Below are 25986 nucleotides of genomic sequence, written 5' to 3'. Positions count from 1 at the left end.
ATAAGCGACAGTCCGAACATGCTTACGAACAACAACTCTCACTCCCAACCCCAAGCCGTCGCAGTGTCATTGCGAGTGAGAACAATTGCGTTCTTATCAGAGCAAGGCCACGGGTAAGCTGTGTGCGTCTTTTAAGAGAGATGTTGATGGTGGCGATGCGGCCGTTTTGGGTTATTTGGTGGCTTTAAAGAAGGTTTAGTGGTGGTTGTGATTGGTGGAGTGGATATGTATGGCCATAGATAGCATTGCTCGTTCAGAGATGTGGTTGCGGTGGTGGTGGTAGTGGTGGTTGTAGGTTTGGTGGTGGTTGTAATTGGTACAATGTTATTGTATGTCTGAAATATTTCTCGTTAAGAGATGTGGTTGCGGTGGTGGTTGTATGTTTGGTGGTGGTTGTGATTGGTACAATGTAACTGCATGGCTAAAACATTTCTCGTTAAGAGATGTGTGGTTGGTGATGCTGTGTTCGTGGTGGTGGCGAAGGTTTCGTGTTGGGGTGGTGGTTGTGATTGGTGCAGTGTTTACAAATGTACGGTCATAGAGAGCATTGCTAGTTAACATATGTTGTTGGTTGTGTTAGTGGTGGCACAAGGTTTAGTGGTAAAGACTGTGCTTATTATTCCTGTAGTGTGCTGCTGATACTGTCGCGATGTTGCCAGAGATCATTTGAGATCCCATTAAAATGCGTTGTTTCACACGAGCGCACGCACATAGGCGTACGTTAAAAAAACACACAACAACAACATCAACAACACGGTAATTTAATGAAATGCGGCAACATCTAATGAGATTACAAACAAACAACGTAGAATAATACGTCCATGCAAGAGATACTCACCCAACACAACGGCGGCCACGGTGCTGAACAGAAGCCAATTGCGCTTCCAAAAGCCTTTCATGCAATTATCGGAGCCCATGGTTTATTTTGAGAAAAAAAATCAATGTTTCACGTGGCGTGCGTGCGCGGATATTTAAAGGTATCGCTATGCTACTACGCTCTCTCGTCTACCGACCGAAGAAAAAAAAACCCAACCTAACAGCTCGCAATGCAACGCCCGTCGATTGCCGCCCTCACAAGCGAGACAACCCGAACGAGTGCCTCGTTAATTCAGCACCACCGCCACGGACGGGCCAAGATCATCCGCGCAGCAGTGGAAGCTGGATGAGCGAGGCGCAGGAGAGGAGTGAGTAGGGGGTGGGGGTAGTGTAGAGATCTTAACGCCACCAGCACCACCACCACCGCAGCCGCTGCTTCCACAGACCCCGGCTATCTCTCCCGTCTCGTCTTCGCCGCTCTGTGTGAACCCAGCCCGGAGAGAGTCGACGGGGCTCTCTAGTAGCGACCACTCTCCGGTGACGTCACTGGCGCTTGATCATGCTGCGCGGTGGTGCGGGGGGGGAGAGAGGTCCCAAGCTACACGCACTGCCTCTGGTGGCCTTTGGTGGTCACGGCACCGCTGGACTTGTCTTCCCTTTCGTATGGGGAAGACGTTCCAGGCAGCGGCGAGCGGCGACGACTCCAATTTTCACTGTCATGCCAGGCAGCCGCGTTCAGGAGGGAACAGCCGTGGCGAGATGTTCACTACCTCGCCCGGTGTGCAGGAGGTCGTGGGGCTCGATCGTGACCCTGACGCCTGCTGCTGCTGTATATTTGGAGTTTGCGTGTCTCTCTCTCTTTCTCTCTCCCCGTGGTCGCGTGGTTTCTTCTCCGGGTCCTCCGGTTTTTCCTTTCACATTTGAATCAACATCACGCGTTTAGAGTGTTTGGCTGCTACACATTTCCACGTGACGAGCCACTTCGTTGAGCTGTCATTTGTGGTCAGGTCCCTTCCGAAGAAGAGCTACGTAGCTCAGTTGACCTTACCTGGTCAAATAAAATGAAAATTATCGCCCTTCAAAGGAGCGCATACTACATTGGTTTACGATATTGCCCATAGTTTGTGTTGCGTGGCCACAATCGTACTGCCGTGGCTTGTACACGACAGTCGATTGGCAGGTTGCTTTGTGGTGGGGTAAAGCGTGGGTACGACTCCCACCGCTCTTAATACATCAGGCCAGTGTTGAAGGGCAGGGATTCATATTCTTGGATCTTTCGGTAAAGTCACGTAGAAGGGAAATAATAAAATAATAAAAATCAAACATAATAAAATTATCACCACGTTTCGACCACAACAGCTCCGTTCTTCGCCTGAGGACGGCTGAGAGGACGCAGCAGCGACAGACACTCAGCATGAAAATAAGTACATTGTAAATACATTTTTAAAATCGATTTACTAAATTAACTAAAAGTTTAACAAGCGGAATCGGGACTGCCTTTGACGCCCTTCCGCCAGCAGTTGGCGTGAGCAAGAAACTGCAGGGCTGCGCCTTTATCGTTTACATGCGTGTGCTCGACTCGGTGTCTATATGTATGTTCGTGTACAGCCCCTTTGTCTATCCACTGCTGGATGAAAGTCTCCCTACGCCGTGCGTGGGCCATACTTCAGTAGTCGCCGGGGTTTACCAACCGGGAATCACTAAAGTGCTCTTTAGTTGGGTAAACAAATGGGTAAATGGGTTTAGAAAATACGAGATTGGGCAGTTAAATATTTAACCACTAAAAACGCATACCTCTTAAGATAAGGGCAATTACCAAAAAATAACTCAACTCATTCGTCAGGAACGCCGAGTCCTTAAAATGAAAAATATATAATAGGCGACGTTTCGAGCGACGGCCCTTCTTCAGAGCACACGAGATAAGGTCCTACACGGGGATTTCCAAGAACTCTTTAAGGGGGAAAAAAAACACACAGGCATGCTAATTATTGCTCTCATTCACTGAGTACTGTACACATTTACAGAATTAAAAAAATAAAGACTACAAGTAAATCGTTGTGGTAGCTCGAAGCGGGATGGGTTTTAAAGGGAGATGGTGGAATTTGTTTTGTCCGTGACCAAATCATATGGAATGTGCCCTATCCCGTCAGCTCAACGGGCTGAGCCTGGCTAAGTGTTTGGATGAGTGGCCCCAGTGCAAATGTAGAGGAGTAAAATGGGGACGTGACGTCAGGTGTGCCGTTGAGTGCGATGACGTCACGTCTCCTAGGGTACTTAAGGGAGACCCCGTGACGTAAGCGGGGTCACTGTGGGAACGGGTAGAGTAAGCAGGGTGAAGAGGGAACCAGGGGTAGAGAGAGGGATCGAATAGTGAGTCTGGGGAGAAGCCGGTGGTAGCCGTAGAGGTGCTTCTTTCTCCGGTCGGTGGAGTCGGCAGAATCCACGATCCGACACGAGAGAGAGAGAGACCGGACTTAGCCGGCAGGGACCCGGACTCAGAGTAGGACCCCTAGCCCCTGGGAGCTGTGTACCATGTGTATTATTGTTAAGCTTTAATAAACCCTGGCAAAAGCCCTTAACTTACCTCCGTCTCCGAGTACGTCCGTGGGAACTTCTCTACACATACATAAGGCCGTAAGGGACTCCCAGATGCATCTCGACGGGCCCTCCTTTTCACATAAACCAGTTTACAGGTAGACGATTATTGTACTGCGGGATTACACATTGGACATCAAAGTCAGTTGCCCTGGACTCTACCCCACCCACTATGTTTCCCACCTTCACCAACCGGTGCTGACCCACGTGGTCAAGTACTCGGCAACTATTCAAATGCGCCACTTTACAAAACTGTTTATCGGGAAACATTTTATTAATATTATTATGTAGTTTCCATCAGGTCCCATGGTGTAAAGTGCAGGCTCAATCTCGTATCTATTTATTTTACCACGTAATGTTCACTGAGCTACGTAGATATTTTTAAGAAGCGAACTGGCCACAAATGATCGCGCAACAAAGTTACCTATCATCGTGTTGAAATTTATAGCAGCCAAATACTCTAAACGCATGTTGATTGTAAATGTGGAGGGGAAAATCGGTAGGACCTTGAGAAAATTTACAAACAACCACGGGGGGAGAGATACGCAGACTCCAAATATACAGCAGGCGTCAGGGTCTGGATCGAAACCATGATCTCCTGTATACCTGGAGAGGTAGCCTATACCTCGCCACCGTGGCGCCCCTCAACGTATCAACTCTCTCTGGCTTCTGTGTGCTTTGAATAAGGACCATTACCGATAAAAGTAGAATTTTATGGCAGTATTATTGACGATCGTGTGATTTATTTTGTTAGTTTGCTTGTGCACAGCTACAAACGCTGTATCACCATATCATTCGTTTCGTGGTGAAGTATGGTCAATTATTCCCATGACCTGCACGGCGTGGGAATGTGTTCATCCAGTAGTGAGCATTGGATGGACAAAGTGGACAACTATCACTGCAATCACGATCAGAAGCCATACGTTCAAAACTTCGGCTCAGGATCAATTCAACACATCACCAACACCACAGGGCCTATACAACGGGTGCCCCTTTGCTTGCATTAACCAGTGCTTGTTCTATGGGTGGACTATGCCCCCCATCTGTACCGCACCTCCGATTTGCACGGTCGGCTACGAACGAACGGCGTGAAAGAAGTTCGCACCGTTGTGGAATTTCCACCACTGGCTCATGATCATTAAGAGAGCGAATGGGCACCGCCCCAGCACTCGTTTGAGCCGGGGAGGCTCTTTCAATTTGACCTTGGTCCCCCGCCTCATTACAGGGTTTCGCTGCTGGGCTGAGAGAGACAGCTTTGGCTGCCGAGACCCCTTTGGAAGCCCTGGCCGTCCTTGAAGGGTCTGCCCCCTGGTCACACTCCCTGGAGCCTCTCTGGCCCGTCTGTCCACATATTGGCACACACAAACCCAGCACATGCTCCCCAAGGCTTGTCGCTCAAGTCAAGATGTACGCATGACCAAATCAGCCTGAATGCACCCGATCTGGGCAGACCTCGTAAGCTCAGCAAGTTCGTGTCTGGTTAGTACTGGGATAGGAGATTGCTTGCGAATACCAGGTGTTGCAGGCTTGAACCTATAACACCCACCTGGTACAGCCGAACAGAGATGTATTTATGAATGTTGAACTTATTTCGCACGGTACATAGCCAACCGTGCTCATCGGAGGTGCGGTCAGGGATGGTCAGGATCTGGCAATACTGCACAGTTGATTCTGGAATGTAACCACATTCTTTAATCTATGTGTGCTGAGGTTTAAGTGTTCCAAGCTGAAATGCGTGGTGGATTGTCTCCGGGTACACCACTTTCCTCCCACATGAAGACAAACGATCACTGATGGAATAGGCCAAACATTCCAAATGCATGGCCCTCATAGGAAAGTGTCTTTATATTACTGCCATTCGTCAGTGAACTCCCTCCGCAAACTAGCAAACAATTCTCATTTAGAAACATTGAAATGGTACAGCACTGTAGTTATGGGAATTCCATATTTACGTGACAGAAACCAGTCTTCTGCCGACTTCGGACTCCGCGGAACTTTTGAGTCACCCTGATGGGAGTCACGTGTTGATAAGTCAACCCTCTGATTAGGACGAAAACTCAACAGCTATTTAATGAGCATGATCAATTCTAAAAGTAGGATAGGTGACACTGTCCCCAGAACAAATCCTACCACTCGCAAATTAGCGAGAACGAGAATAATAAAAAAAAATCTATAAAAAAAAATTAACCCTTTGTCAATCTACGCCGTATCGTTTGTGGGGGTTTAATTGAGAAGACTTCAGCACGCGAGTTCGTTCAGTCTGGGCATTAGCAGAGGTCGGCAGCACGCGGCTGGGCAGCCGCTGCCACTCTTTCAAGGACTGCTCCGGGTCAGTTATTGTTTAAGGAGCCACCGTCTCGTGTTCACCGCATTGCATTGCGGCTCTTGAAATATTGGGTTGTTTTTTTTACCGAATGAACGTCAAAGAAAGGATCTTCTTGTTATTTTGGTTGCTGAACTCTGGTCGTGATTAGTCGGAGGGGGGTCGGTTCCTGACATCACCCTCCACTGATGATAGACCCTCGCTGGGAGTCAAACTCAGGTGGCAGAGTTTAAAGGTGCCATGCCCTAGTCAACCGCTGTACCCCCCCCCCCCAAATACGTGTCGTTCTGAACAGACATATACAATATATAAACATTAGGAGATAGTACTGACACGATGTGTTTGAACGTGCAGTGAATGTTTTGTTAAAGTGTTGTTAGTGGGAGTACTGAATGTGTAGGGTATGTGTTGAACTATCTACTACGCGCGTGTGTGTTTACGTGGTGTGACATAATGGGGAGTGGTGGTATAGTCGTTAGAGCACTGTGTACCTGGTGCGGTGTGTAAACATCGCCACTGGGGAGACAAAGGTGATCGGGCGTGGTGCTGGCCACCCACGCCCTCGTGTGCCGTGCCGGCCTTCATAGGTGCTCGCTAACAGCACTTGCCCCACAAGTCGATTACGACTATAAGGGATATCTTTGTCTTCAAAATTACATAATGGGGAGTGGTCGTGTAGTGGTTAGCGCACTGTGCTCCAAACCCGGCGATCAAATTCCTTCTCACGGACAACAGCGGTGACGATTATCTTAACCGGTCCTGGGCCTTCCCTAGGTCGACTCAGCCTCAAATGAGTACTCCGTGAAATGTGTGTAAACATCGTCACTGGGGAGACAAAGGCAGTCGGGCGTGGTGCTGGCCACCCACCCCCTCGTGTGCCATGCCGGCCTTCATAGGTACTCGCTAACAGCACTTGCCCCAACAGTCTGTTGAGGCTATACAGGGGATCTTTGTCTTGCGAGTAACAATGACTGCGAGTGGTTCCTCTAAGGCCCACAATTAGAATTGATTTTAAAGCTCATAAACGTACCGGACCCCTCACACTATATCAGACACTAACCCTGGGATTAACGTTTAACAATGTCACCATAATAACACTGATACGAAGCCAAGCTACAATATAACCAGCTTTATAACATGTATCGAACACATTTCAAGTTCAACACCTCTCCTCTACCCCACCACAAACGCATACGCAGTCACGATTTAATGTTCTATATATATAAAAGCGTACGAAGGTAGGGGTTCTTTGTGCGGTTTAGAAGCAATGCTTTCGTCAGCAGTGGTCAACGCATGTCATGGCTGTCAAACATCTGACGCACAGACAAATATCCCGACTGTGCACCACGGTGGGGAGATGTTAACTCCCTCGCCTGGTATGCAGGCGTTTGTGGGTTCGATCCCAACCCCTGAAACCTGCTGTATATGTGGAGTTTGCGTGTCTCTCTCTCTCTCCGTGGTCATGTGGATTTTTCTCCGGGTCCTCCGGTGTTTCCCTCCACATTTAGAATCAACATCACCGCGTTTAGAGTCTTTGGCTGCGATCCATTCCCACGTGATAAGCCACTTCGTTGAGCTCTCATTCTTGGCAATGTCGCTTCTGAAAAACGGCGATGTAGCTCAGTGGGCTTTACCTGGTAAATTACAAAAAAGTTTCTTTTTTAATAGAGTGAAGGTACTAAACCAAACACAGGAGTTTACACTATGAGACCTCCTTTACCAGTGGCAAAATATAGTAATAGGGTTTTACCCTTTCAACTGGTACAAAAAACTGACACCTTTATACAAGGCATCATGTTTGCAATAACCACAACATAAGCAGTCAAAATGCAAACAGAAAGAAACAAGGACAGTGCATATCATTATCATCATCAGAGTTGTTTCTTTTTGTTTGCATTTTGACTGCTTGTGTTGTGGTTATTGCAAACATGAAGCCTTGTATAAAGGTGTCAGTGTTTTGTACCAGTTGAAAGGGTAAAAACCTACTACTAAAAACACAGGAGTTCTCATCAGGGCCAGATTAATGCAGCCTGGGCTTTAGGGGCCGCGGCCTCGAACCTAGGAGACTTTAAAACGTTTGACACGCAATTCAGTGGCACTACGGTACATCCATATGGGTAATGTGGTCATTCAAACCACAGCGTCGGTACGCGTGTTACTCCCAGTTATGTGCCTAAATTAAAGTGGTTTTGTTCTTTTTAAACATGATTTAGCGTTAAAAGTCAAATATCACATTGAACACACAGAACTGAAATAGCCAAGGTGAACACGAGTGTATTTGGCATCATCGGGCATGGGTGGTGGTGGTTGTGGTGGTGGTTGTGGTGGTGGTGGTGGTGGTTGTGGTGGTGGTTATGGTGGTGGTGGTGGTTGTGGTGGTGTTTGTGGTGGTGGTGGTGGTAGTGGTGGTTGTGGTGGTGGTGGTGGTGGTTGTGGTGGTGGTGGTGGTGGTTGTGGTGGTGGTGGTGGTTTAACAGTCAAGGGAAGGAATGGAGAATACAAACCGGGAGCCCATGAAACTATAACAAATCCGTCATAAAGGTTGTTTTTGGGGGGTTAGATCGCGTATATATAAATCTGTCATTAAGCCCGCCACCACCCGACACAGCCAATTAGTAAGGTTTGTGATGTAAACAGAACGTGCCAATTCGTTACGAGTACAGCACACCGGTGTGTTGGAGAGAAAAACACAACATTTACAATGTTAGTACGACGTTTCGCCAGGAATTACAACTATCTTCATCAAGCGACAGCCAGAGTGGTGAAACCCTCCTGTTTCGTTCCTTAAATAGAGGGGTAGATGTCATGGCATCACTTGTGAGCCCTTCTTGAGCGAAGTGGGGTAGGATTAATGTTCTGCTTACATTGACAAACCTTACTAATTGACTGTGTCGGGTGGGGGCGGATTTAAGAACACATTTATATATTTACGCGATCTAACCCAACCCCCCCCCTGTATTTTGGATATCGGTCACGAAAGCCTACGTGTTATACTAGATCAGACACGGGCTCCCTTCCAACTTAAGCCGGCCCTGGTCAAAATTCTAAAGTAAAATACAATTTGGATTTCATCATTGCACGACTCTCGTCAGGGTAGCGAACACGCTCGTAGACGGGCTATAGCGGTGTCCTCATTGCGAGGCCCCTGGTGACCTTTAGCGCGGCCCCTGGTGACCTTTAGCGCGGCCCCTGGTGACCTTAAGTGCGGCCCTGGTGACATTTAGCACGGCCCCTGGTGACCTTTAGCACGGCCCCTGGTGACCTTTAGCAGGGCCCCTGGTGACCTTTAGCGCGGCCCTGGTGACCTTTAGCACGGCCCCTGACGTGCGGCCCTCTGACAATACACAAAGAGTGACAACACCGCCCCACCACCATCATCGTCGTGCTGCTGTCAAACCCCCAGTGGTTTCAAACGTGTGGCGGCCCTCACATAATGATGATGTCGAAAGTGCCCCATCCCCCTTTGAAAATGAGCGAGGAGCACTGGGGTAGCGAGTGGAGTGGAGTTCTCATTGAGGCAGAGGGTATCAATTGCGCCCTTCGTCAAAGAGAAGTTTGCGCTTGAGATGTCCGATAGAGTTGACTGACTGAACTTTGAGGAGGGTGAGATAGCCTAGAGATGCTATCTCTAGAGCAGGGGTCGGCAACCAAAATAACAAGAAGAGCCATTTCTTTCCAATTCGGTACAAAATTCAGTATTTCAAGAGCCGCAATGCATCTATGTATACTGTACATACGTACATATCGTCAAGAAGCGGCCCGTAAAGAGCCGCATGCGGCTCCGGAGCCGTAGGTTGCCGACCCCTGCTCTAGACAAATGCCTGACGGTATGCTTGTGTCTTGAAACTCTTTCGCACCGTACGCGGTGAGGTTGCGGAGCGGTTTCGGCTGTGAGACCGATGGGGACGTCGTCTGGAGAGTGGAAAAAAAAGAGGTGCAGGAGGCAGGACGAACGCTTGTACGATCGCCGCGTGTGTGGGTGGTAGGCAGAGGTGTGCAGTTGCGGAATCGTGGTAGTGGGGGTATTGACGGTGCCGGACGGACTTAGATCGTTGCCAATGTTGAGTCATCACCCATATCAACTAAACTATAAACTACTTTTTTTTCTACCAGCTAAGGCACACTGAGCTAAATAGCTATCTTTTTTCAGAAGCGGCCTGGCCATAAATGATAGCTCAACAAAGTGGCTTATCATCACGTCGAAAATGTATAGCAGCCGAATACTCTTGAACGCACGTTGATTCTCAACGTGGTGAGCAGAACCGCAGGACCCGTAGAAAAGTCCACGGGACCACTGGGAGAGAAAGAGAGACACGCAAAATCCAATAGCAGCGACGCATTTGCGTGTACATGCCTTTGCCGCTCCACTACTAGATGAGGGCCTCCCCGCATTATATCGTCCTTGGGGGTTATTTGACCATACTCCATCATGCTGGTCGGTTGCCGGCTTCAAGGTGGAGAGCACACAAAGTAACGACGGCTTTTTCCTGCACTGCCCTCTCCCGTCCACCACATGGCCCGTCAGCAGCCTATAGCTGTGCGTGGCGGCCGCGCATGCAAGCACAGTGTCGGCACAGATCTGCTCAGCTTCCACGACCTGACGTGGCCCATTCCGGGGTAATTTGATTGGCAAGAAAATTTCGATAAATTGCGGTCATCACCATCATGTGCCAACAGTCATTGCCAGAAGGTCTTGGTTGCTGGAACAACCGTGTGCGTGTGTACGTTCATCGAACATTTGATATGGACTATGCACCGCTAAGTAACAGGGAGGGGCAAGCACGCACACGTGAGTGGACGAGATACAGCAACACCAGTTTTAAGAGTGAACTTGTTAGCACGTTGATGTTTGTTGACGGTGGGTAGAGGCAATGGTTAACGCGCTTGTGCCAACATCAAATGACAGGTGCGTTGCTTTTTGTTTTTTTACAACGCACTGGGTGGTTACACCATTTGAGAGGAGGGCGGATTTACTGAAATAGGCCTTGGGGTGGAAGTTGAAGGTCAACAGCTCAGCGGAAGACCCCCTCCAGATAGTGGGGAGAGGGTGTGATAAGATTGTCAGCCCTTTGGAGATTGTGTACCCAACCTTGTGCCGTGACGTCAACGGAATTTGCATGATTAGCTTTGCATTTCGAAAATGAGTTCCAGCCCGCGTCTTGAACTCCTTCACGTCGCCTGCACAGCACGTGGACACGTCAGGGAATCGCTCCATTCAAGACGCCTCGAACCCCCTTCTATCCACTCATTGCATTCCCTTCCCCATCCTTCCTGGAATTTTCCAGGAGTCTCCGCCAATCCAAATTAATAATACCTCGTAACAGTCTCCCAACCGACCCCTCATTTCTATTTAGTTTTCCCTGATGACCAATCCGATATTGAATGGCGCTCCACCATCCGATTGTGTTCCCTAAACTAAACTATATATTTTTGTATTTCACCAGGTGAGGCCCACCGAGCTAAATAGCTCTTTTTCAGAAGCGAGCTGGTCACAAACGAACGATAGCTAAACGAAGTGGACATTTACAGCAGCGACCTACGATAGCTCCTCACCCATGAGAGTCGAGCACGCTCATCCAATTCGCGAAGATCCGTTAGACCCGGTGAGTGGACACGTGTTTATTTCCTAATAATGCTTGCGCGTCTCTGCATCCCTTAAACATTTAAAAGCGCACCCTGGTGTCAAGAATCGAGCACAAATGAAATCTGTAGTTTTTTTTTATCAATGTTCCTCAAAAGTCTTGAACTTTAAGGTATTTCCCTGCTCATTGGCATTCCTGAGCCAGTGGTGAAAATTACAAACTGTTTAATTACTGGTAGAAACCTCTTGGTTCCACCAGCCCACAGGGGATTATTGTGTCCGTCCGTCGTGCATCCAAAAATGGGAGGGGTGGGGCTGGGTGGAGAGGGGAGGGTGGGGAGGGGCTGGGTGGGGAGGGTGGGGAGGGGCTGGGTGGGGAGGGGAGGGTGGGGAGGGGCTAGGTGGGGAGGGTGGGGCAGGGTGGGGGGGAGCTGGGTGGGGTGGGGCTGGGTGGGGTGGGGCTGGGTGGGGAGGGGCTGATCACCCCGAAGTGCCCTTAAACGTTTAACTTACTCACGCCGGCTTGTGCCCGCCCTCACAGTCGGCCATATTTGCGGAATACACCACGCCGCCGTTGACACTGGCCATTGACCGAGCAACCCAACGTTCCTACCAGCTCCCTCCGCAGGAATGTGGTTTACCAGGTAAAGGCCCACTGAGCTATAAAGCTCTTTTCAGAAGCGACCTGGCCACAAACGATAGCTCAACGAAGTGGCTTATCACGTGGAAATGTATAGCAGCCAAATACTCGAAATGTGTGTTTTCTAAATGTGGATGGATAAACCGGAGTACCCGGAGAAAAATCCACGCGACCACGGGGAGAACACGCAATCTCCAAATATACAGGTATCAGGATCGGGATCACATGAACAACCTCCTGTATACCAGGCGAGGTAGTTAACATCTCGCCACCGCGGCGCCCTTTCAACACTTTAACGGCGGTGGCCAATATTTGGAAATGTCAACAACCACCGTAGCCTTCCCCACAAAGTGGTACCCTCATTTAAAACCCCCCGAGAAATGTATTGTTCGCCTAATCAAACTCCAAACCAGAATGCGAGCAACTCTCCAATTGTGAGCTAACTGCTCTAATCTCAGTACCACCTGGTAGAACAAAACAAAAAAAACATCTATTCAGTCAGAAAAACCTGAGTCTCAAAAATCTCTATCAAAGGTCTGGGGAAAGGCCTATTGGGCCCCCAGTCCAGATAGCTGGCGACTCCCATAGTCACCTGGGCTCGGGTGAAGATTCGCATTGCTGGGATGGTGCCGAAGCATCATCTGCTCAACAGTCCCACTCTGTGTTAACCTCTGGTGGGCTGTCCGAGCGGCCACCTGGAATGTTGTCTCTCGCCAGCGAGGGCTATCTGCCTTTGCTCTCGGCTGGGCTATACAAGCCGAGGGTTGAGATGGCTGCTCTCGCTCTCTGAGAGGTGCATGTTGGTCATGGCTGCAATTTTAGCATCAGGACATAACGGAATGTGCTCAAGGTTCCTGTGCTTTCTGTCTCGTATGTATGCTGAACTTCTTTCGCACCGTACGTAGCCAACCGTGCTAATCAGAGGTGCTCGGTGGAGCTGAGACATGGCCACTGAGGAGATCATTGGGACATGACTCGTTTCCGATGTGACTCGGTTTTTCATTGCAGAATCCTGGGGTGCCGATGGCATGGCTCTGTGCCTGACCATGGGCGACGACAGGAGAATAAGATGGCGCTTGCTACCTGCAGGATGCGGGGACGCACAACTGCTGCACTTTGGGCACGCGGTTGATCGCTTCACATTTAGACTCAGCGTCACGTGTTTAGATTATTTGGCTGCTGCTTTAAATTTCTACATGATAAGCCACTTGCTCTCATTTGTGGCCAGGTCGCTTCTGAAAATGAACTAATAGCACAGGTTTCCTTACCTGGTAAAATTAAAAAAAGAGTTTAGTTTTAATGTATTTACAGTGATTTCCTTACCTTTTCAATACTTTGCACTCCTATCGTTTTTTGTTATTGTTGTCTGTCGGTGTACCTTTCTGACCCGCCCCCTACTGGCCATACGTAAGAAGAAGAGCTTCATAGCTCATCGTATTTCTCCAGGATAAAGATTGTGATTCTGATTCTGCATCCCCCTTCGTTGTTGACCCGGCTCACTGGACACTCTGTCTCAGAGCGCCTCGTCGGTGGAGGCGGAGACCGGGGGCGGGGCGGAGCCGGTCAGAGGCCTCATGGCTAAACATAATACTTTAATTTTATATAGCGTCGTATCATGCCAACAGCAACCCATACGCGGTTGGGTACGCACGGTGGGCGTACGAAGCCCAACACACACATGCGTACACACCAAGCGAATGAAGACCACTAACTACTATTACCAAGCAAAATCAAAAATGAATAAACGAATTCAGAGATGGCACCAAAACTAGAAAAGTGCAAACAATAACATGAAAAGTTATCACAACAAGGAAATTGGTCCATGAAGTCGACGACTAGACATCTGAGAGCACCATCACCAACTCCCCCCAACCAAGCCGGGAATCCTTCAACGGGTCGGGCGGGTGGAGTGGCCAAAAAGCTACAAAGTTCACAGTGACATCGGTTAACGGTTTTTTGTGGTTAACGTTTCGCCTCCCATTAGGACCCCGTGGTTTCGACTAACGTTAACATTTTGGTGAACGGTGGTTGTTTGTACGTTATGCACGCGGTGGTGTCAATCTCGGCCAATCGCAGCGCTCGTAAGTGGGACTCGGCCATGCCCTCGGCCAGTCATCGACGCCCATGTATGATGAGCGTTTCGACCGCGACTGGCTTTGTTAACGTTATTTGTTTCGGTTTTGGCAGTGGAAACAGCTCTCTGGCAGACTCGTGCAATTCCTACATTCGATTAACAGTTATTTCGCTTCACAATAGTTTTCTGAGAACGGATGAACAACGTTAACCGAGGGACTCCTGCAATGAATGTATATCAATCGGTCCAAAAAGCGATGACCTATTTCGAGTCGACCAATACGGTTGAGACGTGGCCATTGGGAAGGCAGTGGATCAGGTTTTGTGCAGCTTCTTCGTACGTTAACAAACATGGCTTGTGCTTTCCTTTACTTTGAATTGTTTGGGAGGTTTTTGTTTGTTGTTGGGTATTGGTGATGAACGTCAATTGCAGAACAATAAAAGTGTATTTTTTGTAATATGTTGTGATTATAAGGTTTTGTAGGCACCGTAGTATTTCCAGCTGTCTTCGAATCTATCTTTGGGGCCGTACATAAATGACGTCACACACCTAGGGGGGGGGGAGGAGGTCAGATATTTGTGACGAGGGGGGGAGGGGGATTTGAGAAATGTGACGTCACATCAAAATGTGCAACTTTAAATAAATATAAACAATTGAATTGTTATAAGAACACTAATTTTGATTAATTTTCATTATTAATTATTTGATTGTTTACATTTACTAAGGTCACCTTTTATTTATTCCATGCATGAGCATTTTGCTTCTCCATGGGAGAATGGAGAAGCATGAATTTAGTAATTTTCTTGAATGATTGTTATTAAACATTTTGATGCTAATAATTCAAACAGGGCTTTTCAATCTGTGGAATGAATATGTATATATACAAATTGAGCAATCATTGGCATTGTTGCTACATTGGCATTGCTGCTGCATTGGCACTCGTGCACCGCCCGTGCTTCTGGTGTTGTTGAGACACTTGGGCTACGCCCATCCCCAAGCCTTTATAAACAGTTTGCCTTTAGAGGCTGACTCCTTTGCCTGATGACGACCGCTTGTGTTGCGATCGAAACGTCGTGATTTGTTTTATTTTATTTCTAACGACGTGACTTTACCGAAAGAACCAAAGAGTATGGATTCCTGCAGTCACGAAAGCTTCAAATCAAGATTGTTGTAATTGTACTCTCCATTTTGCTTCGTTCTATTACAAAGTTACAAATATTTTTTTATAGTTATAATTATTTTTTTTATTTTGTAATTATAAGAGAATTTCAATAGAATATTCTGAACATCTGCAATTTTAGTTAGACGTTTAATATTTTCAAGTGATTGTTATGCTAAATATCAGCTTTCCAACACTTTTTAAAACGTGTTTTTTCCTACAAGAGTGCAGCGCCACATTAAAATACGCACTCCAATGACAAAAGTTTAAAGTTATTTGAAGCATGTTTTTTTTTCAAAATGGAAATATGGTTTGGAGGGGGGGGGGGTCAGAGCTTTGTCATATTTGAGGGGGGTCTTACTTTTTGTGACGCCGTGTGACGAGGGGGGGAGGGGGGGTCAAAATCTGCCAAAATCGCGTGACGTCATTTATGGACGGCCCCTTTACAGCTTCGTAGACTTTGTCCTCATGGAGCCAAATCTTATCACTTTATTGCATGTGAACATTGTATACATCGTTTACTGAGACCGCAGAGAATAAAAAGATGGAACATTCAGAAGCCACGGCAATAAGTAGTGCCTAGGAAGGTTTCTCTACCATCAGCCACATGGATACTATCATCAGACTGCATATAAAACACTTTACCATTACTTGTAGGCTATGGAAAGGCATTTAATCGTTAAAACTGAGGCAGACATCACTAAGGGCTTCATCAAAATATATAGAAATATCCGAATATATTGCAATTGTGCCAATAAAACAATTGCAAATGGGAGAAAAAAAACTCGAATATATTTTACAATAACACAATTTTCTTACATTTTAACGTTGAAATGAGTCTTAGCTAATGTAAATCTCAACTCTACACCCCGAGATAATTCAGTGGTAAAGATTCCACATTTCTATGGCGGAGGCCAGTCAATTGCTCGAACAACCACTATCGTTCGATCGTTAACATCACGTCACCGTGGGCTAAATGGTAGCGAGATGTTAACTACCTCGTCTGGTACACAGGAGGTCGTGGGTTCGATTGCAACCCTGACACCTGTACATTTGGAGTGTGCATGTTGTTCCCGTGGTCACGTGGATTTTTCTCCAGGTCCTCCGGGTTTTCCCTCCACATTCAGACACATGCGTTTAGAGTTTAGTTGCTGCTATAAATATGTCTACATGATAAGCCACTTCGTTGAGCTATCATTTGTGATAGCCAGGTGGCTTCTGAAAAAGGGCTGTATAGCTCAGTGGAACTTACCTGGTACAATAACAACTGTTTAGTTTTCGACCTTCCCATGAAGATATACTCATTTTGTTGAGCCAACCGGGATTTGAACTCATGCCTTTCCAATTGCAGGTTCAGTCGCTCTAACCCAAAGCCATCGCAACATTAGTGTTCAATACGACACATTGCCGTACAAGTTCTGATTTGTGTAGCATATAAATACAACCTCGTGTCTGGACACTTGTTCAGCTTTTTGTTGGAGTTCTCCGGGGCCAAACGTGATAACGTAGAAGACGCGTCCTGCCGCGGCGAGAGTGTGACCTTAATGCTCCCGTGGCAACATTAATCCACATTTGCATTTGCTGACTTCTGACTATGGGACAAATCTGCTGACTGGCCAGCCATATATACGACACAGCGGCGAATGGCTAAATACTGTAGATACGTTTTAATATAGGGAACGGCTCTGCCCGCCTGCATGCACTTCATTGCCCTTTCATTCTTCATAGTAGAGCAATTATTGCCTTGAGACGGTTCGGCCTATCCGAGGGTTCTAAGCTGCGCGTTTTTTACTGACGACGGTTCGAATCCAGTAAAATAATCATCAGTCCTTCGTAAAATTCTTCGCTGAATGAAGGCTTATGCCATGCCGTGCTGGTTTTAGGGGCTGTTAGACCGTACTTCACCGTGATAGTCCATGCGGGTTGGTGAAGGGGGGGGGGGGTGGCGGTTGATCCAGGACCGATTCAGGTATCGTACTGATGGATGGCCATGGCCAAGAAATTCTAAGGTGCTGGATTTATAGCGCAGTGTGCTAAGCCATTTGCGCCACCACTGCTCCAACAGCCATGGGGGGGGGGGGGGGGGGGGTGGGATGATATTTATAATATAATGCATTATAATGGAATGTGTTTATATTATAATGGAATGTATTTAATTTATACTTATGATGGAACAAATGTGGAATTCAAGTTATGAAACGGGGACGGGATGGTCTCGTCTTGTGACCAGAAAACCTCACGGGGTCTAAACTATTGGGGTAGTTGAAGTTGGATTTCAACATTGAAATGGATTCTGGCCTTGCTGGCTAAATAGTGAATATGCCAAACACCAGGTGGTTCACGTTGTACATATAGATCGTGTGTAGTCACTGGAATGTTGCTATAGGGTTTTGGCAAAGGTTAGCAGGGTTAGAACGTTAGCAGTGCGTAATGGTGAATGCTGGAGTCAGTGTTGCGAGTTGCGTTAATATTATGAGTAAGGTTAGGGCGGGCGATGGCTGGAATTAGTATTATAAGTAGGGTTATGATTAGGCAAGAATTAGTTTGATAAGTATGGTTAGTGTTAGTAGGATTAGAGTTAAAGATAGGGTTAATGTTATGAGTTAGGGTCAAGGATAGAGTTATGTTAGGATTACGGTTAGGTTTAAGGATAGGGATAATGTTACAATTAGGGTTGATGTTCACAGTAAGCTTAGAGTTCAGGCTCATGTTTAATTCGGCAAACATCCTTCAGTTCAGGATAGGGCTAGCGGGAGAGATACAATTAGTCTAAGAGGTAGGGTTACATACAATGATTAGTATTAGGGGTAGGAATAGTGTCAAGGTTAGGGTTAGTGTTCACATCAAGCGAGGAGCATCATCATGATCAGAAACACGGAGACAGCCAAGGCCCATTGCGCTAACCAGAGTGCTCACGTTTTAGATTAGATTTTAAATGAAATAGACTTCATTTATTTCGGCAGTAAGAGCTCAATGGGCTACTAGGCTCTGTTTCATTGGCGTCCTGGGACGATGGCACCAGAAGTTGTTAATCGGTACGTTTGATAACACATTTGAGAACAGGCGCAAAGCGAGTTTGAATTTTTTTTTTAGTAATTAAAAAAATATTTCACCGGGAAATCCATTTGGATGGAACATTTCGCTCGACTGCACGTGGTGTGTCCAGGGTGATGGTTCGAGTGGGTGTTCGGCGTGTGCAGTGTTCAGTGTCATGGATATTGTTTGCAGTGGGCAGCGGCAGTGGTTCAGCCACTGCGCCTTGAACCTGACGACCTGTGTTCGATTCCCAGCCACGCAGAACATTAGCGGTACGTATATAAACTGAGCATGGGCAACCCCCTGACCAATGTGGTGGAGTACAGTCCAACAACCCCTATGCCTTGACAGGGGTCGGGAATCGAACCTAGGCAGCCGGATTCTCATTGCAGTTCGCTAAGTTGTTGTGCCACTACTCCCTCCCCCAACGCTACACGTGAATCGTGTATTTTTGTTTGGTTCGGTTTCCACCTGGGCGAGTCTCATCAGCAGCGTCAGGCCAGCTCAACACTGCTGTTGTGTAAACCCAGACGCTAATGGTGGTGTAAATCCAGACGCTATTGGCAAGGGCACCCCCTTAAAGGTGTGGGTTCCGTTCAGCGCCGAACATCAAAATTGAGTTGTATTTATTTTAACACAACACAGTTTTGGATCATACATTCTTACGAAGTATTCGTGTGAACTCATCACGCATCGCTGCCTTCTTCCTGCCCGACCTTATTACTATTAAACTAAACAAAAACTAATTTTTTTTTAGTTCACCAGGTAAGGGCCACTGAGCTATATAGATCTTTCTCCAAAGCGACATAGCCACACATAATAGCTCAACGAAGTGGCTTATCATGGGGAAAATTATAGCAGCCAAATACTCTTAAAGCACATTTCTAAATGTGGAGAGAAAAACTGGAGGACCCGGAGAAAAATCCATGCGACCACGGGAGAGACGTGCAGACTCCAAATACACAGCAGCAGGCGTCAGGATCAGGATCGAACCCACGACCTCCTGTGAACCAGGCGAGCTCGTTAACACCGCGCCATCGTGGCATTGTGTACTTATACAGATATGTGTTAGGATTGGTCCAACCAACTATAACTACTGGATATCTCTAACATAACATATTTCCACGTTAGAAACTAAACTGGTTAACACTCAACTGTCCTATATTCTTAATTCAATATCACATTCAATAAGAATGTATGCTGTTGTGTGTGTTTTTAAAACAGGAAGGATAGATGAAAGTAGATACAAAGATAACACCTACACACGCACACGCACACCAAACACACAAAGATCCCCCATATAGCCTTAACATACTTTTGGAGCAAGTGCTGTTAGCGAGCTACTATCAAGGCCAGAACAGCACACGACGGGGTAAGGTGGCCAGCACCACGCCCGGCCGCCTTTGTCTCCCCAGTGGTGATGTTTACACACCACACAAGGTACGTATTTGAGGCTGAGTCGACCTAGGGGAGACCCAGGACAGGCTCAGACAAAGGTCATTGGTGCTGGCCGTGAGCGGGAATCGAATTCGCGTCGTCAGGTTCAGAAGCGCAGTGTGCTCACCGCTACACCACCACTCCTCAGCACACACCCACACATGTACAAACGCACACACTCACGTACACACTCCAAGCCCATATATGCACGACCTTGAAAAGATGATGATCGTATCATAAAGGCACTCCTCCACCGGCGGGCGACACGAGAGGCCGAGCTATAAGATTCATATACTTTATCTATATTGCATATCAAACATGACCATTTTACAATGTAGCTGCGTGTATTATATACCCTGCCATGCCGGGTCTATATACACACACGCGAGCTGCAGATTTTATATGGCTGCGTAGCACAGATATGAGAGCGCTCAACTCGCAGTTTAAGAGTTCAACTACAGTGAGGGAAAAAAGTATTTGATCCCCTGCTGATTTTGTACGTTTGCCCACTGACAAAGAAATGATCAGTCGAAAATTTTAATGGTAGGTTTATTTGAACAGTGAGAGACAGAATAACAACAACAAAAATCCAGAAAAACGCATGTCAAAAATGTTATAAATTGATTTGCATTTTAATGAGGGAAATAAGTATTTGACCTCTCAATCAGAAAGATTTCTGGCTCCCAGGTGTCTTTTATACAGGTAACGAGCTGAGATTAGGAGCACACTCTTAAAGGGAGTGCTCCTAATATCAGCTTATTACCTGTATAAAAGACACCTGGGAGCCAGAAGCAATCAATCAATCAGATTCCAAACTCTCCACCATGGCCAAGACCAAAGAGCTCTCCAAGGATGTCAGGGACAAGATTGGGCTACAAGACCATCGCCAAAGAGCTTGGTGAGAAGGTGACATCAATTGGTGCGATTATTCGCAAATGGAAGAAACACAAAAGAACCGGTTATGGGTTGACGCAGCCTGTCATTGTGTTTCCCAGGGGTTGTGACATGACCCAGTGTGGTCGCGCATTCGGAAGCGCATCCGCCGCTTGTTGCACAGAGGCTCACGGTTCGAATCTGGCAGGCTGCCCCGGTTAATACTCCCCAAGTATTAGGCGTAAAATACTAACAGTACGTGCTGTCTGCTGAACGACAGTGAACGTCAATCGAACGAGAGTAGGAAATCACGCGCTTGCATCATGCTCCGAATTCGAAAAAAAATACTCGAAAATTATTTAATTGGGAAACGCGTGGCAATTGGTGCCCTCTACCGCAATTCTTTTTTAACAAGATCACTCCTGAAAAAACCCGCGAGATTTCCCCAGGTAAACAAGTGTAATAATAACAATGATGGTAACATTAATAACATTTGTGTGAAGGTAACAGTGGTGATTTTTTAAGATACCATAGGAATGTGGAATTTCCACCTCCTGCTTTGAGGGCTGCCAGTGGAGATGAGTACTGTGCCCAGTGCTCATTGAGAATGGAGACCCAGAGTGTTTGAAGTGATGGTTGTTCACGTTAGCTCTTGAATACGACGTCACGGGCAAAAAAGTGCGTGACTTTCTGATGACCACTGTGGAGATGAAACTACAGTGTACTGCGTTGCACAATTGCCGATGGAATGCATTGAACCGGATTTCGCTGTTCGGTGGAAGTTTGATTATTCGGTCTTCAATGACTGGGCTTCCAATCATGAGCTAGCATCTTAGCCGAGGTTGTCACCGCCCCATAATTAATAATCATCATCAGCAGCATCATGCAATCATCATTACAGTCAGTGGTGTTGCTATCGAGTTTGCAGGTGGTACCCATGAGCCATGCACCATAGCCCATGGGCCGGAGGGGCCGGCAGGGCCGGGATACAAAGGAGGGGGGATTGGATAGAGGGAGGCCGCATTTAATTCCTTGCACCAGGACCCAAGCCAACCAGGCTACACCACTGGTCATAACCATCGCATGCATTCGTTAACATCAATGATTCAGTTATCATCACAAAAATCATCCTTCACAGATTGGTGAAATGAGCATCGCCGAGTGAAGATGGTAGTGGTTGTATGTAATGTATGTTAAACGTTTTTTGAACTTTACATAGCCAACCGTGTTAATCGGAGGTGTAGGGGAAGGACAACAAACGAAACACAAAACGCAGTTCTAAGGAAATGAGTTTTCAATCTGGATTTGAAAGTGCATAGCTCCAGTGGCTTCCCAATATCGGAAGGAAGGGCGTTCTAGATGGCCGCAGAAGTGCATTTCAAAGCGTGCAATGCAGTGACCGTCTATGTTTGATGTGTAGTGTATTTAACGGAGACACACACTTGAACTTGGAGGCAACATGTTTATTCGACAACCCCAACAGGGTAACTACATAACGCACAACGATAGTTAACTCGACCCCAACAGGGTAACTACATCACCGGGCCAGGCCAGTAACATCCTGCCTGAACCACGATGCCGACCGTGACGACCGAAGACCGAAGATCGAGGAGACGCGGCATGGCAGGTTGATTCCAGAAGACAGCCGCAATCGCTCTCGGGAATTCCTTTTTATGCTCCGGAGCGTGGCCTCGCTCCGCCTTCGGCCACGCCCTCTTCTGGCTCTTACCAGAAGGTTCTCGACCGAGCATCACGTGTCCCTCGAGCCCCTTTTGGGCCCCCTCGCTACCCTGTCCTGGTCACGTGCCCTCTCGGGTTCACCCAGACTGTCACGTCCTTACTTGCCCTCTCTCTGACCGTCACCAGAACCATGCCCCCTAGGGCCCGCTTCCATGCCCAACCCACTCTGGTGCCAGAGAGAGGCTCAAGACGCGCAGTTCCACTCTTGTGACAGCAGCTGGCGCTAAACGCCATCGTGACTCCAGTTATGTCACTACAGGTGGTAAGCCAAAATCGGCTGCTGCGAGGATGACCGGAGTTTGCATGATGGTTCATGCTCCTTGACGAGATCAGCAAGGGATTGTGGTTCATTTGTGGCAAGCAATTTGTTGTATTTATCAATCACTGTTTCTTATAATGTTATGTTATGTAACCACTGGTTCCTGCCACAAAAAGGTGTAATTTTCACCTCTAGCTCAGCACCCCAACATACATTAGAGATGTCCAAACAGTTATTTAAATTAATAAGCATTTCAGGGTGTTTGTTCTTGTCGCATTGTTGGCTATGGTTTCCAAGATACACCAGAGCATGTGAAATGTAAGCCTGTGCTGATTTAATAAAGGTGTTACAAAGGCTGCCACCAACGAAAATAAATTAAGCCTTACTGCAGCGAGTGCATTTAATCCTGAAGTAATTACAGAACTGTGCATATAATCTTGAACATTTATAACGTTTTAATCCCGGCGTGCTCATAACACCCAGGATTGTACCGAGTTCCCGTTTTCAACGTCAGGAGAATCCAGAAGCTCCAAAATACACAAAAGACTCAAAAGTAAAGAACCGGTTCAGAGTTTATCTGTTACTTAAACAAATTTTGTTGGGAAAAAAAAAGACTTGGTCCAAAAGGCCAAGAGGCTGGTTGAATTAAAAGTTATTTTATTTGCAAATGGTGCAGAAATAAAGGGCACCACTGTGGCGAGATGTTAACTACCTCGCCTGCTAGACAAGAGGTCGTGGGTTCGATCCCAGCCCTAACCCCTGTATATTTGGAGTTTGTATGTCTCTGTCCCCGTGATCGGGTGGATTTTCCTCTGGGTCCTTCGGTTTTCGCCTCAACATGCGTTTAGAGTATTTGGCTGCTTTAAATGTGCACGTGATAAGGTATTTCGTTGAGCCATCGTTTCTGGCCAGGTCGGTTTTGAAAATTAACTATATAGCTCAGTGGGCCTTACCTGGTAAAATAAAATACTGTATAGTTTAAATAATTATCTAAATTAGGGTATAGGGGCCGTCCATAAATGACGTCACGTGATTTTTGACGATGTTTGACCCCCCCCCCTCGTCACACGGCGTCACAAAAAGTCAGACCCCCCCTCAAATATGACGTCACAAAGCTGTGCCCCCCCCCCCCCCCAAAAAAAACACATGCTTCAAATCGCTTTAAACTATTGTCATTGTAGTGCAAGTCTATTTAATTATGTAGAACGTGTTGTCTATATTTATTTTAAGTTGCGCATTTTTACGTGACCTCACATTTATCAACCCCCCACCCCCCTCGTGACACATCGTCACAAATGTCTGACCCCCCCCCCCCAGGTGCGTGACGTCATTTATGGACGGCCCCATATTACCTGCCACGCTGAGCCACAGGAGTGGCACAGTGCTGGATTACAGGCAACCATGTGCAGAGCCACTGCCACCTCGAGCACGGACGTGGACATTGAGCAAAGGGAACACACATTTAAAAGGTTTTCTTTGGAATACCCTCACAGACAGAACGAGGGTGACTTGGTTCAGATAGCATACGTGAAGAAACTGCTGAGGCAAGTACGTTCGCTTGGTGGAAGACGCACCCCTGGAACAGAGACGATGGCCAGCGATCAGGCGACACGGTAGAAACCACGCCCGAGATGGTTTCCCCCACCGCAGAAACGGAGCGATGAAAGCAGCCCCCCACGTGCCGGTCGGATATACGAATACGCGATTCTCAGCCGGAGTGAAATCGCCCAAAAAGAGGCGGTACTCCACAGAACGTGACATGACGCTGATTGGACTATATCCAGAGGCACAGTGACGGCTAGCGTGACTCTGTGGTTGAATGACATTGGTGGTGCGTCGCCCAATCGCCTTAATGAAGAAACCGCCCCTGTATACGAATACGCTCTTTTATCTCCGCAATCTTTGAGCCTGTGCTGGGAATTCTGTGTCGGGGGGTGGGGGCAAGCTCTACACGGAACAACCTGCTGTTGACTTCTTGGTTCTTTCGGTAAAGTCACGTAGAAGGGAGATAATAAAATAATAAAAATAAAACATAATCAAATACAATTCTCATGACGTTTCGGCCACAACGCAAGCAGCCGTCCTCAGGTGAAGAACAGGTTTGTCGGAAGACAGCGTCTGTATGAACACCACCAAGCTTGGCAGTGTATGTTTAAGCTGGGTTAGGGGAGGAAGAGCGCCTTGACAAAGGAATTTGCATATCAACAGAGGAATTTACCATATTTATGGAAAATGCAGATATGGGATTAGTCACTACTTGTGAAATGCGTAGGAGGGGGGGGGGGTCTCAAAGTCATATTATGCCCGTGCATTATTTAGGATTAGCAGCAACAAAGGGAGGAGGTAGGGTTAGCAGTAATAAAGGGAAGGAATTTTAATAGTAAGGAGCTGTAGCATCCTGTGGCCCACATTTTAATGGACGTAAGTTAATCATCGCCCTACGGGACTATGACAGCCCTTTAATTGGTGGAAACCCACCACTAGCGCCATCGTTGACCATCGCTTACATTAACATGAGCTGCCCCGCCCATGCTGCTGACACTTGGGCTACGCCCATTTTAAACCTTTATAAAAAGTTTGCCTTTAGACGCTAACCCCCTTTTCCTGATGACGACCGCTTGTGTTGTGATCGAAAAGTCGTGATTTTTATTTTTATTATTAAATTGTTTCTATCTACGTGACTTTACCGAAAGAACCAAGGAGATACGTAGGTAACTGCAAACAGGCGGGCGGTGCAGGCAGGCTGGCAAGTGAGTTGTTTGGCAGATCAGGGTCTACCCTTCCCACATAAAAGTACAAATACCCCGCTCGCAGGCCCCACTCGGTGGGGCAGCAGCAGGGAGCCCAATCTCCTCCTTAATCTAGATATAGGCGCACGGCGTTCGTTCGGGACTTGCGTCCACGGAGTTTCTGTATACGCCCCCGCCCACGTCGCGGTTTGTGCTCTTACTGGTAAAACATGAAAAAAAACAAGTGGCCCAGATTTTACTGACGCTAAAAGGACGATGAGACAGGTTGACCCCTGACTCGGAATGGGAGCCTGTAACCTTTAGATCATGAGTCAAAGCATTCTAGCAGCAGTCACCTGCTCATGGCTTGTTCAAAGTAGGCCTTTGGAAGTGGCAGGCAGCAGAGTTAACCGTAAATCTAACTGAGTAACATAGGTTACCTATTTCCAAAGAACAAAACGTAGGATAGGATAAATTTTGTTCGTTTTATATATTAATATAACTAATATGTATATGTGTTTATATATATACAGATTTTTATATATACCACTGTTTTGTTTTTTCCTGTTTTCAAATGTTTCTGTACAGCATCTTGCGATCACGTGATATTTAGACACTATCAATATTTATTTTTACGATAGCAGTTTATATCCATTACGAGCTCTGAAGCGGAGGTGGAAATTCCACATTCCTGTCACGGTGACCAAGCTCCACAAAGGGCAGT

The 25986-nt window shown here is 47.0% G+C and overlaps 1 protein-coding gene across 1 annotated transcript in view; it reads right to left on the bottom strand.

Annotated features, from left to right (window-relative positions):
- Window positions 1-1357, bottom strand: part of LOC144941081 (excitatory amino acid transporter 3-like) — a 48863-nt gene extending 47506 nt beyond the window's left edge. Inside the window, exon 1 of the mRNA XM_078867529.1 lies at window positions 839-1357. Within this exon, the coding sequence (XP_078723655.1) occupies window positions 839-917 (79 nt within the window). The 5' untranslated portion in view covers window positions 918-1357. The remainder of the gene's footprint in view (window positions 1-838) is intronic.
- Between the last annotated feature and the right edge of the window lie 24629 nt (window positions 1358-25986).

The sequence above is a fragment of the Lampetra fluviatilis genome, chromosome 24 (genome assembly GCF_964198595.1).
Source record: "Lampetra fluviatilis chromosome 24, kcLamFluv1.1, whole genome shotgun sequence".
Taxonomy (NCBI): Eukaryota; Metazoa; Chordata; class Hyperoartia; order Petromyzontiformes; family Petromyzontidae; genus Lampetra; species Lampetra fluviatilis.
Note: the sequence above shows the minus strand (reverse complement) of the source record. Positions and strands in the feature narration are given on the sequence as shown.